This window comes from Pezoporus flaviventris, unplaced genomic scaffold (genome assembly GCF_033815535.1).
Source record: "Pezoporus flaviventris isolate CSIRO_AGI_PZ_B2104156 unplaced genomic scaffold, CSIRO_AGI_Pfla_v1 ptg000002l, whole genome shotgun sequence".
Classification (NCBI taxonomy): Eukaryota; Metazoa; Chordata; class Aves; order Psittaciformes; family Psittacidae; genus Pezoporus; species Pezoporus flaviventris.
The window spans coordinates 64,161,442-64,177,093 of NW_026892550.1; the positions used below are offsets into that span (position 1 = coordinate 64,161,442).

The window sequence follows — 15,652 nt, forward strand, 5'->3', positions numbered from 1 at the left end:
TATAAATAGATATATATGCATATACGTATTTTCTTCTTGTAATTTATATATATAACAGATATGTTATATATATTTATATATCACCTATCACCATGCATAAAAATGAAATATACCTATTTCATGAAAGCTGAAACTTTTGAAATGAATTATTTTGCTTCAGATGCAGCTTGAGAAAAGCGCAACTATGGCAAGCCTTAGAAACCAATCACAAGGGCTGCCAACATTGTGCTTTTTAACAGCAGCATCACAGTGACTCAGATATTAGTTTGGTATCAAAGTTAGTACTTCATGGTAGTGATGAGGATGAATAATCAAATTCAGGAACTTGAAAATCCCCTCTGATTAGCAAATGTTTTTTTTTAATCTGCAGCTGAATCTTTAGTTGCTGAAGCTAGGAACCCTACATTGCCTCTGATTTATGTGTGGGTTAAAAATATGAAGTCAATGGAAAAGCTGTTGCATGTATTTTAGGGTCAGATTAGTCGTCTTCTCATTGTGTGCCCTTCCTGGACTAAGCAAAGCACTGGGGGCTGGAGTGCTACAAAAGACAAGAACAACAGCAGCACCTCAACACCTCACAGGGGTGGGTGTGAGGGGTGTGAAGGTGACTAGGCTTTTACACAAGAGCAACCAAGAATGTCAACCTGTACCTCTACCTTTCTTCAATGGCCCTAGGGCGAAGACTGCCTGCCCTCAGCTCTGCTGGGAGAGGCATAGGCAATTGAAGCAGGGCTGATAGGTATCCCCTGGGTAGACAGTGGCTGGAAAGCATGGGCAGCCAGGCTTTACTGGCCAAAAGCCCCCTAAGAAACAACCCTAAATGTTTAGGAACAAGTCTAAGTGTGCAGACAGCATATAATACACATTCCCCTATTTTAACACCAACTATTTGAAGTCACCCACCCATTTAGTCACATGCTAGCAGAAATTCTGTTCCATAGACATATATAGGGTTTTCTTTAACCCTTCAGAAAATCCTAGCAGTACTACCATCCCTGGGCTAGGACTTCCAGTTTAACTCTGGTGCATAAAACACAACATAACTTCATTTGAACTTAAGCCCTGACAGGTTCATTTGGTAGCACTAAGCTTTGGCTGACTTTTTCCCCCTCAATGAAGGCTAAATATGAGGGTTTAAATCACATTCAGCAGCCTGTACATTGCCAACATCCCGATGTTAGCCTGCTGCCATCCAGGGACTTGGAGAAATAAGGGAGCTGAAGGAAAAAGCCCATCCAGCTCCAGGTGTCTACACTCCAAGTGACAACCGAGACTCAGACAAGGAGAGGAAAACAGTTCGCACAGCACGTGAACAGTGTGATGTTTTTAAAAGTAAATAACTAAAAATATTCACTGAGAGGGAGTTCACCACATTGCCTCACAACAGAGCCTTTTTTTCTGCCTGTGACCTTTTAAAAGAGGCAATGCACAGAGTCAGAAATAAAAAAGCCCAAACAAACAAAAGGAAGTACTGAGCTAAGATCACGGTCTTATGACTCTTACTTTTCATATGCTTACATTCACACCAGGTGTCTCCTGCTTTTTATTTAATACCTCTGTGTGTGTATGTGCATGCACATGAGTATGTGCATACACGTGTGTATGAAGAACACAGGCTGTAATCAGACAGGCTATCTGGGATCCACATTATTGTGATTTTGTGTGTTTATGGCTGTATCTATGCTACACTTCTGTTTTTCAGGGGTTTGGCAGCATCTGAAACACAAAGTCTGTTTAAAAAGGAACTTACAAGCTGTTAGAAAGACAAGAAAGACAATGCTTATCCTTTTGTTTGACATTCTGTATACCTCCTACTGAAAAATACTAGTATTAGTAGAAAGAAAAACCAAGATCTGACTATCCAATGTACTGCTTTTACTCTCAAACAGAGAGGCAGGGCTGCTGCAGTGCTATAGAGTTCCTTGTTTTAAACCAGGACCTGATATGAATTGACTGTACAGAAAGATGGAGTATGATGGGCAGATAAGAGAAGCCCCTTGAGCTCTTCAGTGTTGTCGAATGTAGTTGCTTTTTCTTGATTCTCCAGGAGCAAGTAACTACCCGAAGATTCTGGTGGGGTTTTAGCTTATACATTTTGAAACAACAACAGCAACATCATCTGTTTTCAAACTCCATCTTTTAACAGAAACCCAAACTGTGAGATCCAAGTGCACCCTACAGCTTTCAAAATAAGATGCAAGCTGACAGGACCCCTCAACTTTTTTAAGATGGACCATTTATTTCAAAGCCAATCTTATAATAGTTAATTTTGGGGAAGAGAGAGCAGGCTACTTCTTTCTGAATGGCTGATACTGGTCTGCTTGGTTGCTTTCTGAGCTGAGGGCAGGTGAAGCAGCTATCACTGCTGTAGCTAGAGGCACAGAACAGCCTTTTCCACTGAGGTGAGCACAGCTCAAGCCTGGACCACTTCTGCTGGTACTAAGATAAACAGTGTCTGTACTAATCAGCCTGCTTACCCTGAGACTCTTATCTATTTGACATTCTCACTCTTAGTTGCAACGACAAGCCATATTTCTGGTTAGTGATCACCACTGTACCTCTCTCCCCAGGCTTACGTATTACATTCATTCTGGGTTGTTTTTCAGGGGTCATATTACATTCATTCTGGGTTGTTTTTCAGGGATGAGAAGAGCAGGACAGGACAAGGATTATGAGTTTCTGAAATGATCATTGGTATTGCTGGGAAATTTGCTTTTCATTCATTTTGAATGATTACCTAAGTATTCTACCATTCAAGATTCATGTTAACTGGTGGTGATTCAGCAAAGGCTGGTAACACACAGAGCAGGATTATGCACCCCAGTGGGTGTCCCTGGATGGCTTGCATCTTTTACATGCCTTCCTTTGGGCTCTGGCAATATCTTCCTGAACTACAAGGAGCTGCCTTCAGCAAGTGCTTCAATAGGTGTCAGCCTCTGCGACACTGGTTTTGCAGCTGGGAGGCTGTACAGAGAGCCCAGCGACCCCCAGGACATCACTGGGAACCAGCAGCAATTCTTTCCCTCTCAATGTAGCTTCACAGCCCTTACTGCTGCTGCCATTCATCCACATGAATGAGAAGCCTCCTTCAGGCAACCGGTGCCAAGAGATGAGAAAAAAAAACAAACCCTAACTCAAAAGAGTGGTTTTTTTGTGAGTCCTAGAATAATGGCCCTTTCTCATGTTATCTACAACTTTAAAGATTGCAAGTAGGTTTTGTGTTGATTTGCATTAGAAAACTAGGCTGCCATTGTAGAAGCAACATTAGTACTATTTTAAAATTATATGTGACCCTACTTTTCATCTGAGAATCAAGGTGGTCCTGTGAAAACAGGACTCTGGAAAGAAAAAGAAAAGACTATTAGAACTATATATTCAGGTGGAAGTGAGAGGGGACAAGGAATATGATTTTCAATGTATGTATAAAAGCAGCAAGTTGGCAGATGTTCAGTCAGGAAAAATGATAGTGCAAGGTTACAATTTAAAGATGACAACTGTGTGTCAAACAAGATGACTCAGATAAGAGTCTATAACCAGTTGTAAAGGAGAGGAGCTGCCCTCCCAGCACATCATCAAATATTATGGGAGACAGGCACAAACCCAGCAACTGTTGGTCTAGCAGTGAGCATTACACTGATCAGTTCTGTCATTATGCAAAACTGCAGTGTTTGAAAGAAAACAGTTGTGATGTTTTCTGCTGTTCAGTTTTGCCAATTCTGGGTGGGAAAGCCCCGATAAGTCACAGGTGAAGGCAATGACGGTCAGAGAGGGAAGAGGTGGAGAAGGCAGGGCTGCCTCTAACCTGCTTCTTGTATGAACTCCTAACTTTATTCCCTTCCATCAAAGTCAGAGCTTACCTGAGTTTTAGATCATTAAGCCATATTTTAGAGTTGAAATAAGGTGAAAGATACTACTTTCACTAGGGGGCCTTATCTATTTTCAGTACACCCAGAAATCTTTTAAAATTACTGGTTTATAAATGGTGGAGCAATTTCATCTTCCAAATTCTTTACTAACTATGTATGTTAGACGGTTCATTGGATCAGCAGTTTTTGCTTTCAGGAGATCACAGTATATGCAAAAAAAAAAAAAACCCCACGCATTTTGGTGCTGCTTAACTATAGCATCACGAGGAAGACATGAGACATAAACCCCTTCCAAACCCCAAGAAAACCCTAATGTGCAGCAAGTGTTTGCATGAATACTAGGACACATATGGAGTCTGTATGCTGGCCTCCTGCCTTCCCAAGCCAAATACTGCTTCCTTCCTATGCAGTCTGATGTAGCGTCAGCCTAGCACAAGGGCTCACAACTTCATTGCACTGTTGCTAGTCTACTGAGGCTGCTTCTGGTTACTCCCAGAGCACAAATGCACATTCAACAGGCAAACTCTTTTAGCTGTTCAATACAGCCTGTGTGAGCAGTGATGACTTCAATCTCGTTTAAAGAGGCAAGCCATCTACAATGCTTTACCTTTTTTTTTTTTTTAATACAATATTAAGTGAGGAACTGGAACAGGAGAATAAACAGGACAGTAATAAAACAGTATAAACACAAACTATTTGAGAGCTCCCTTTTGGGCAAAGGGCTATGACATTTACCAAGAAGCCAGCTTAACTGGGACTGAAGCCTTGCTCCATATGTGCATGTGTACATGGATGGAAACCAGCAAGACTTTTGAAATAAAGAAGTCCCACCCATATGTGAAATTAAGAGCTCTTATTTCTGAACATGAGGCGAGACTAAAAGAAGAGTAATGGAGAAAACTCCTTTAGGGTCTTTACATACCTCCAACAGTCAGTAATTCCTAGTTTTATAACTGTTGTATCACTTCTCATTTTTCTGGGACCCGAAATAAAACCAAAGCATGCCTCTGTATTATCAGGTAATTGCTTCAGATGCTTCAAAACAACTCAAAGCCATGGCAAGAAAGCACTGACAGTAGTCCAAGTATCATGACAGTCTTCTGCACAACTGTCACCCACACAAACAGAAACTAGAAACCCTTTTTCCTCCCTTACAGTATTTTAATGGATTTTACCATGAGAAATTATATCATCATTCCTAGGATAATTACTGAGAAAAAGTGACAACAGTTTGTGGCAAAGCCAGTTTATTAGGTTTCTGGGATTATGTCTTGCCCTCCCCCTCAACACATAGAAAATGATCCAACTTTACAATTTGGTAAAGTGAAAATACATAGACAAAGTATTCAGTACTTTTGACATCAATGTTGTGGGCAGCACGTTACCACTGAAAGCCAGGAAGCATACTGAATCCTGCATTACTGACCACACTACCCTTATGGCAGAACCATTAAAACATGCTTTGTGCTGAAGACAAAATTACATATTTAAACACTGCTTCCACACAAGTCTAATGACATGAGGGCCCTTATTTACAGGTTGTGAATAACTCAAAGCTTAACAGATTTGCAGATGTTTGATATCAAATTTAACATTGCATCTCCATACTTTTCTTACCTCAACCCCCAACCTGACCAACTTTGGAATTCTTCATTCTGTCATTTTTTTAATTAAAAAAAAAAAAAAAAAATTTGCTGACATACTATGCAAACAGTTAAGATGGATCCCTTTGAGAAAAAGGATTAAGGACATGAGTGAAAAACAAATTGTCCAAGAGGACTGTAAACCATATTTATTTACAACAGTATAAACACGAATTTAAGATTAATCCTTTTCTTAAAAAATCATTAAGGACACTAGTGTTAAAAAGCTGACTGTTTCTGAAAGGACTGTAAACCAAATTCTAGTCATATAAGGTTCAGAGTGAATACAAAAATTCCCTTTTACAAATGTGTCCTAAACAAAATTACTGTCATGGTTATAGCAGCTCTGTATTTTAACCATATGAGACCAAGCTGAATGCTTTAAATATAGAAAAAAGTCAATGCATTTTTCTTCCTTCAGTATAACTTGCAATAGAATTACATATTACTAACTATAATAGTTTAAATAGTATTAGTTATCTTGTTTCAATGATTTGTTTCTAATGTGATCACAAGGGTGGCAGCTTCTGAACTGGCCCTTCCACTTAGTTTCCCGTCAGCATTGCACACAAAAATCCTCATTTTTATTTCAATTCCTTCAAAAACTAAGCCAGAAAACATTGTCTGGCGTGGCACAGGAATGAAGTCATAGACTGCATTCTATGGCTTACGTTTCACCTTAAATAATTATGTGCAATCTAGCACCATTTTTATTATGAAACTTGACCTTCAGATTATATACCAGCTACAGTTATGAGAGCACAGAAGAAGGTGGTTCTAGAGGAATAATTTCCCTCATCTGACCCAAAACATTACCAACTCACAATAGTAATGCCACAGATGTCCTGCATTCAGCCATGCCATTACACAAACAGGTTTTAGCTCAAAAATCTGTAACAGATAATGTATTGGGCAGGTTTTCTCCGTATTTCAAGATCTAATTTATTTTGCATTCAGAAGTATTTTAAGAAAGTCCCATATTACTAACATTCTTTCCTAAACATTTCCATCCCTAAATATGTTATCACTCAGATTTGTTGTAAAAACCTTTTTCAAGGTATCTGAGAAGCATTCATCGTCATCAAAACCCTCTGAAATCCCTATCCTTGAAAATCAGCATGCTTTTGCCAACTTCAGTCAATCTTTTACTAAGTGTTTTTACTCACCCTGGGACTCAAGTCAAATACAGCATCTTTAGAAATATATCCTCACTGAAGTTTTAGTAAGGTCAGAGAAGTTATAGTCCCAAGTTTACCCTAAATCCTGTGCTACAGTACTTTCCATAAGAAGGAATGCATAGTTGAGTTTCACATGCTAATCATGGAAGAAAAAAAAAAAAAAAAAAAAGGGAAGTTTTAAGTATATAGAGGTAGGGACAAGTTTGTCAATTCTCTTACCATTGCATGAGGAAACAAAGTTTACAGTGGAATGACAAGCCAAAAGCTAGCAGTTTGCTCCTACACTGACAGCCCAAACTTCAAACTTCACCTGACAGTCCTGGGGTTTATTTTTAAAGCAAAAGGTACTTGCTTAGCAATTTGCTAGCAGTCACCAAATATTCCTCCATATGCCGAAAACCTCCCCCTCTCTGACCCAAAAATCAAGCTGTCTGGCTGTCACAAAACACTTTTCTCCTACATTATTCAAATGCAAGTAGCAACCAAAAGTATTAGTAAACTGGCTTACTATTTATAACCTTACCACAAGTGATGAAAACAATCTCAGGCAGCAAGAGCTCAAGTAGAATTGCTTTGTCAAAACTTCACTTGCAAGTTTACTTTCCCGTATATCTATAGTGAAACTTCAGTAATTCTGAAAGTACAATTACAAAGTGCAAAAAACATGAGATGGGCACATCTACACCAGGAAATTAAAAAAAAACACCCACATTAAAGTGCCAAAGAGATTTGCTGTAATTGTTACCAAAACCTAGAACTTTGCCAAGGTCATAATTTTGAAGCATTTGCAAACTAGACAAGGTGACAGCTGACAGCTGTACAATTTAACACCAGCATGTCATAGCAGGTTTTGGTTCAGGCTTTATATGTATTTCATCGCGATCTGGGGGTTGACTAAGCATTAACGGCTTGTGGCTTTTAAGCTTGTGAGCCAGTGTCATAAATATGGCCTCCACATGGTCATTGTCATTGGGGTTTTTGGCAGAGGTTTCAAATAACGGCATACTGTGAGTATCGGCAAACTTCTGGGCCAAGTCCGTAGGTACCTGAATAGCACTTCTCAGGTCACATTTGTTTCCAACAAGAATCCGTGGTATATCATTGGCAAGAAGGTGTTGTTTGCATTCTTCTATCCATGATGGCAGACTGTGAAAACTGGCAATGTTTGTCATATCATACACAAACACAACGGCATGTACATTCCTGTAATAGTGCTGCACCATGCTCTTTCTGAAGCGCTCCTGGCCCGCTGTATCCCACAGCTGGATCTGAAAACGGAAAGACAATGAGAGAAAAAAGATGTTTTATTACTCATGTTGGAAAATAATACAAATCACCTGTAGCTAGGGAAGTCACATGATCACAGAAATCCACTCTTCAGAATTAATCATACTGAGAAGTTTGTGCCAAAGAAAACTGTTGCTTTTACACAATTTTAGAAACTTCTGCTTTCAAAGCTGCTCACAATTGAAGCCAAGAAGAAATGATGATGAAATTTGATCCCAAATAGGAATTTCTTAAAGTTTACTGGAGCAGTTTGTAAGATTTTTACAGAAGCAAATCCTGAAGTTTTTGCAATAGCACTTTAATTTGAGAAAAACAACAGGTATTTCACAGCACAACTCTCAGATGATGTTATTTTTTTAATTGCCAAAATAACGTCATCTTCCCTAAAGTTTTGCTTTTAGCATGAAGTTAACTGCCTATTGTGGTACTATATAAAAGTAGGAAGAAATCAAACCATGCATGAATAATACCAGCACCAACAGAACAAAGCAATCTATCTCTGCAGTGTATCCACTAGAATCATACCCTCCTGTTATGAATCTCTAACTTAATGCTTAGTATAGTAAACCACAGTTTAATTCATGAAAGGTGGGGGGAAGCATAAACCTGCTCTTATCCTAACATGCTACTATTGTTTCCAGGTTCACATCATTCTATCAGAAACAGACTTAACATATTTGTCTGAAGCCTAGTGAAGTGTAATGGACAGAAAAACAGAAGAACTAAAATGCTTTCAAATTTCTTAGGTCCAGACTAAAACAAAACAAGCCTTGAAACACAAGCAGACATAAGTAACAGTTAATAAAGATTTTAAATGCGTCACTCATCCTAGTATAATGGAAGCTAAGAGTCCAAAGATGCACAGAGTACGCTCCAGAACTGTGTACTAATTGGACACAGTGGTGTTTTAACAACCTTGCTGTCCAGGAGACGTGGGACTGCAATGTACAGCAGTCAGACCAGTTCACCTGCATGGCAAGATTAACTGTACACCGTAAGAAATAAACTAGTGTGGAGCTCTATCATGCACACCTTAGTGATGGTGTTAACCCTGAGACAACATTTAATTTCTTGGGTCAAAGCCAAGTCCTTGCCTCCTGTCTGTCCTGTACAGCTGATCCCTGATTGCTGAGGCAGTTGATCAGCACTTCGTCTTTTAAACTTTTGAGCAGAGAATGTCAGAAAGAAATGTTTTCTCCCTGGGAATGAGAGTTTTTCTTGAGACTCAGAATTCAAGGAGTATTAAACATTCTGTAAACAACGAGGATAAAATTAAAATTCAATCTACTCTTATGAAAGGTACAGCTGGTATCTCCTCTTGATGAAACTGTTCTCCCATTATCACAGTTCTGTATTCCTTTGATCCAAATGTTTCAGTAAAACTTACAAATTGAAAGTGTCTTGAAAGTTGCCTCGCTCACCAGTTTTAACAGTGATGTTGATATTAGAAACAAGGAAAACAAGTGCCAGGGAAAAATCTGCTGATGGCAAGAAGATGCATCACTGATAAAGAGGAAGATTACAGTATCCCATAAATTTTTTGAAAGCTGGAACAATAGAAATAAGTTGAAACTGAATAGAAGCTGATGCAAAGTCTTCATAACAGTGACTAACAATAAAGACTTTTCCTATAACTGCAGGATTCATCAGTTTGGAAATTATTAAAATGGATGACGATCCAGATACATGAGACAATCATGGGACGTTATGAATCACTAGTGTGATAGAGTGAAGGAAAAAGAGTAAGTGATGTTTCAAGATGGTGTACCTTTTTCTGAAGTAATATGTTCAACCCTGGTTACCCACCCTAGAGAAAAACTCAGGCTGAAGCAGGTGGAAGTGACAGTTACTGGTTTCATCAGAACTGAGAATTTACACGAGAACATCAGAATAGTTTGGCTTCTGTTGTCCAGTTATCTACAGCTTCTGATCCACAGACTTATAGAGATCCATGTGTTGCTTCTAAGAGGATCATTAACATTATTGAGAAAAGCATGGCAAGTCACCACAGCCTCTGATCACAGAAAATGGTAGTCACTTGCAATCCTTCTCATTTTAGAGCAAATACCTACCTGCTTTTTGCCAATTACACTCTAAACACAATTGACTGCATCTCCATGGTCTGTTAAGGGAGTCTAGACAATCAGATTAAACACAGGCACCTAAGTTTAGGTAAGATCACCTACGCGGATGAGAGATACTTCTACGCGCTTATAAAACATTAAAGTCAGGGGACTCACATAAAATTTTAGTTAATTTGGAATCTGACAAATTAAAGAAGAAAGCAGCAATAATCCTCATGTTCAGATAACATAATGTTAAAAAAATCACTTAAATAATCTTGGAAAACACTATATCAAATTAATTTAAAAAGGGAGCTCATTTTCACAGGCAGCTGTGAGCTTACACTTCTCTCCCTACCTGACAGAGCAGAAATCAGTCATCTTTCAGTCAAGCACAGATCTGCAAGTGTATTGCCAGCCTTAAGTAGAGAAGGGGAAAATAAAAAGGTTTACCTCTCTTCCAAGTTAAGCTTAAGCTACAGTTGCTCCTAAATTTTATTTACCTGCAGCTTTCAAGCTTGAAGGGCATTATCTGAAATACAAAATGTTAATATTCTTGGCACACAATCATTTGTACTGAGAGGCAAACCCTTCCCCAACACTTACAATTTCACACTTTATAAGTATTTTTTTCTCTTCTTACCAGCTGAACTTGAGGAAACCACTCAATTTCTGGGCCCCCTCCCCAAATATTTGCTCTACTGAAAAATAGCACTGAAAAGGTCTAAATTAATAGATGTGCATTGATGAATTAAGATTACTGTTTCATTAGTTCAATACCACCATTTTCAAGGGAGCTCATTTTTTATAACACCCTTTAAAATGTGTGATTCAAAAATCTGGTTTAACAGCATAATTCTGCTAATAAAACTGTGGACAGACTCACTTTGCCACACTCCCCCAGAAAGACAAATGGTACTTAAACATATAGACTCAGCTAGCACCTCCCACCTTCTGACACCTTTTTATGGGTCCAGAAAGGCTGCTTTCTAAACAAGGACTCTCTTAGCACACACAGTTTATAGCATGCTGGTAAAAACATAACTGGCCTTTAATAAAAGATAAATGGTAAACTATATCTCCTTTTATAAGATGTGGGGGAAAAAAAACTTGAAGAGCTCAAAGGTATAGGACGTGATGTTTGGACTTCCTTCTTTGAAATTCATCTGCATCCTTTGCTCTGTTAATGTAGGTCAGTAAAGACTGACATCATTGTTTTCTTCGATTTTCAATGCTGAGATCAATTTAGGAAAATTTAGAGTGAAAAAAATTGTTGAAAAGTTTAATTTATTCAGCACATTCAGGCATCAGTATTTCATCTGAAGCTGTTAGCCTACTGTACAAGGTACAGAGGAATACACTCATCCCCATGTCCTGGATTTCTACACAAGTCCTGTGTGGGAGACCCCTGTCAAGAAGAACTGTGCTTGTGTTCCTGCTAGTGACACAGCATTTTCCAGCTGCAAAGGAAATGCTCAGTACTGTAGCAGCACAAGAATGACCATCCAGCTGGCTGGAGAAAGGAGAAGAGAGAAAGAGAAGACACTACTTTATAATATCCTTCAGTGCAAGAGGAAAAAATCCCTTCAGGGCACAGCAAGAACAGGCATTAATTTGGGTCATCTGAGCTTCTCTCCCTCCTGGCATTGCTGGAGCTCACTGCTACAACCAGGAAAGGTGAAGTTGCATGAGAGGTGGCACCCCCCCCCCCCCCCAAAACTGGTGCATACTTGACCACATACAGCATCCCCTAAGAGCTGGAGGCCTGGTCATAACAATAAAGTTTATTCCTTTTAAAGCTGAAACAGAACTTCCTGCAAAAACAATGTGTGTCAAAAGAGCCTCCTTCGGTTTTCTACCTCCCTCAACTAGAACTGATATATTCATCAGGTAATATTTCCAAGAACACTGCAAAACAACCTACCAGAACATATGTAACAAAATGGCACAATAACTTTCTTGAAGCACCTCAGAATTGTGGATTAAGCTATATTCTTCTTCACTTCTCTCCAACAAAGGTCAAGCATAATCCAGAGGTAGTGGAAATGCTAGTCAATAAGATGGTGCTGACAAGAAGACATTCCTCAGGAGGTTCTCTCCTCCATCATGGACAGCAATGGATTACGGAGTACAGATTCTCAGCCATCAGCCAAAGAAGTGCTTTTCAGTGGTTTTATAAAGAAAAAGATTAACAAAGACTCTTGCTCATTTTTTGGTTTTAGTTAAAAAGAAGGATATGAGCTAAAAAAAAAAAAGCACAAGAGAAAGGAAAGCAAATGGACTTGCGTGCCCCCTGCAATTTATTAATTTGTAAGTCAGCAAGGAAAAATCACAGCCTCCAGCTATATGACTGTAAATTGTAATTACAAAACCTGATGATGATAGTCATAAATACATTCAATAAAAACACAATTCCAAGACTACTGTTACTCCCTTTTTCTACGTTATTAAACTTTGCTGATAGAAACACACTGTAAAACTGAAGTAGAAGGGGATTCTGTTCAAAATTGTGTTAGTCCTAGTAAGCAAACTGCATTTGTAAGCATCTAGTAGTCTAATTTGCAAACGTCTGCAAGGATCACCACTAACATTTATGTATCTACTGAGCTTTTACTGTGCAAAGACGACAAAATACCATTTCTTCCTTCTATCTAATTTTTCACTAAATTTAATTTTTCAAGACTAAGCTTTAGCTAAACCTATAATCAGAGGGAAAACCAAGAGTCAGATGTGAGCTAGGTATCCACCCTGTCATAGTCCAGTTCTGTACCACACTTGCCTAAACATGCAGCAATATTAACAGAATCCTAAATAAAAATAATAAATAAATAAATTAAAAGCTGTAACACATTGCTACCATTGGAAGGGACCTTAAAGATCATCCAGTTCCAAACCTCCTGCCACCGGCAGGGACACCTTCTACCAGACCAGTAGCAGTTCACTCCTGAGCAACGATCAGTTTCTTAATGGGACATTTGTAAAACGCTTATTGCAGTAATATCTGCATAGCTTTGTGGACTTGAAAGCCAAGTAGGTGTGATCCTTGATAAACAGAGAAGCAGGATTTCTGGGAGGCAAAAAGCTGCTGATACCAGGCACAGACAATGCTAAGTTACTAGTAGATATGCAATCAACTTGAAGTCCATTTTAGAGGAAGAAATTACCGATTAACACCTGCTAAAAAGCTGTACAAAGGTTTGGCCTATAGTAGGAATTTTTAGTAACCTACGTGTTAATAACATTTCCAATAGGAGCAAGGCAAAATAATTTTAAACGAAGTTTCAGAGCTGATAGAGGCGAACCCATTCAACAGAACAACACTCAACTTCTGGGGTATGGAAGTATGAAGGAGAACCTACGAGCCCTCCCGTGCAACAGCACCACACCGGCGAGCAGCATGGTGGCTATAATACCCAGTTCTCAAGTCAACTGCAGCCTCTCCGGCCCCAGCATGTCAGCACACGCATTCTGGTCTCCCTGCTGCTGCCTACAGCGATGCTGGAGCCGTGTACCGGGCCCGGGCTGCTCTCTCCTGTAAGCACCCTGCGCTAGGGCACTGCCTGAAGCGGCCGGAGGTCAGCACCAGGCCGCACAGGTGGCCAGCACCACCACCACCGGCGGCTTCGCAGGGCATCGCAGAGGGCCGGAGAGGGGGTGCGAGCCTCCGCCTCTCCCCGTCCCGCCGCGGCGGTACCTTGATGCGCTCCCCGTCGATGGTGACGGCCCTCTCGCGGAAGTCCACGCCGATGGTGGCCTCGGTGCGCTGCGGGAAGCGGCCGGCGCAGAAGCGGTAGGTGAGGCACGTCTTCCCCACGTTGGAGTCCCCGATGACGATGATCTTGAAGATGCGAGAGCGCGCGGGGGGCAGCCCGCCGGGGAGCGCGCCGCTGCCCGTCAGGCTCAGCTCCAGCGAGGACTCCAGGTCGGCCGCCGCGGCCATCATCGCTCTGCGGGGCCCGGTCGGACCGGACCGGACCGCACTGCTTCGGGGAAGGGGACAGGGACGCAGCCGCCCCTCTCGCCGCCTGCTCCTCCCTCCCGCGCGCCGCAACGACCGTTAACCGCCGCCCCAGGCAGAAACAACCGGTAGCGCCACGACGCGATACGTCACTACGCCGCGTACCCCGCGCAGCGCCCCTCCCGTCTACTGGGAGCGGCAACGCGCGGAGGGATCTCGCGAGAGACCGTGATCCCGCTCCACCAATCCCCGGGCGCAGAAGGGGGGGTGTGTGAGAGAGCGCCGCCGCCAGGGGAGCTGTGTGTGGGTGTGTGTGGGTGTGGGTGTGTGGGGGTGTGGGTGTGGGGGGGTGTGGGGGTGGGTGGGTGGGGGTGGGGGTGTGGGTGGGTGTGGGGGGTGTGGGGGGGTGTGTGTGGGTGTGGGTCTGTGGGTGTGGGTGGGGGGGGGTGTGGGGGGTGTGGGGGGGGGTGTGGGGGTGTGTGGGGGGGTGTGTGTGGGAGTGTGGGTGGGGGTGTGGGGGTGGGTGTGTGGGTGTGTGTGGGTGTGGGTGTGTGGGGGTGTGGGTGTGGGGGGGTGTGGGGGGTGGGTGGGTGGGGGTGGGGGTGTGGGTGTGGGGGGGTGTGGGGGGTGTGGGGGGGTGTGTGTGGGTGTGGGTCTGTGGGTGTGGGTGGGGGGGGGTGTGGGGGTGTGGGGGGGGGTGTGTGTGGGAGTGTGGGTGGGGGTGTGGGGGTGGGTGTGTGGGTGTGTGTGTGGGTGGGTGGGTGGCTGTGTGGGTGTGGGGGTGGGTGTGGGGGTGTGTGGGTGTGTGGGTGTGTGGGTGGGGGTGTGGGTGGGGGTGTGTGTGTGGGGGGGGGTGTGTGGGTGGGGTGGGGTGGGCTGGCTGTCGGTGTGGGGGGTGGGTGTGGGGGGTGTGTGGGTGTGTGGGTGTGTGGCGTGGGGGTGTGGGGTGGGGGTGTGTGTGTGGGGGGGGGGGTGTGTGGGTGTGTGTGGGGGGGGGGTGGGTGTGTGGATGTGTGGGTGGGGGTGTGGGTGGGGGTGGGTGGGTGGGTGTGTGGTGGTGGGGTGTGGGGGTGGGGGTGTGGATGTGTGGGTGGGGGTGTGGGTGGGGTGGGGGTGTGGGTGGGGGTGGGGGTGTGGGGTGTGGGGGTGTGGGGGTGTGGGGGGTGGGGTGTGGGTGTGGGGTGTGGGTGTGGGGGGGGGGGTGGGGGGTGGGTGTGGGTGGGGGGGTGGGTGGGGGGGGGTGGGTGTGTGGGTGTGGGTGTGGGTGTGTGGGTGGGTGTGGATGGGTGTGGGGGGGGGTGTGGGGGGCGTGTGGGTGTGGGTGTGTGGGTGTGTGGATATGTGGGTGTGTGTGGGGGTGTGTGGGGCTGTGGGTGGGGGTGTGTGGGGGTGTGGCGGTGGGGGTGGGGGTGTGGGGGTGGGTGTGGGTGTGTGGGGGTGTGGGTGGGTGTGTGGGTGTGGTTGTGGGGGGGGGGGTGGGGGGTGGGGGTGTGGGGGTGTGGGGGGGGGTGTGGCGGTGTGGGGGGTGTGGGGGTGTGTGTGGGGGTTTGGGTGGGTGGGTGGGGGTGTGGGGGTGTGTGATGGTGTGAGGGTGGGTGTGTGGGGGTGGGGGGGTGTGTGTGTGGGTGTGGGGGTGTGGGGGTGTGGGTGTGGGTGA

The 15,652-nt window shown here is 43.5% G+C and overlaps 1 protein-coding gene across 1 annotated transcript; it reads right to left on the reverse strand.

The window, feature by feature from the left end:
• Positions 1–5,096: 5,096 nt before the first annotated feature.
• On the reverse strand, positions 5,097–14,021 carry RAB33B (RAB33B, member RAS oncogene family). Its single transcript, XM_061442273.1, has 2 exons — positions 13,732–14,021; positions 5,097–7,955 (listed from the first exon to the last, which is right to left on the reverse strand). Exons 1-2 carry the CDS (start codon positions 13,978–13,980, stop codon positions 7,512–7,514), a joined length of 693 nt encoding a protein of 230 aa, XP_061298257.1. The 5' UTR covers positions 13,981–14,021; the 3' UTR covers positions 5,097–7,511.
• Between the last annotated feature and the right edge of the window lie 1,631 nt (positions 14,022–15,652).

Excerpts from the sequence above, each read along its gene's own strand:
- RAB33B (XM_061442273.1), bottom strand. The coding sequence starts at position 13,980 with ATGATGGCCGCGGCGGCCGACCTGGAGTCCTCGCTGGAGCTGAGCCTG. Across the intron at positions 7,956-13,731 it reads TCGACGGGGAGCGCATCAAG|ATCCAGCTGTGGGATACAGC; the intron begins GTACCGCCGCGG and ends TTCCGTTTTCAG.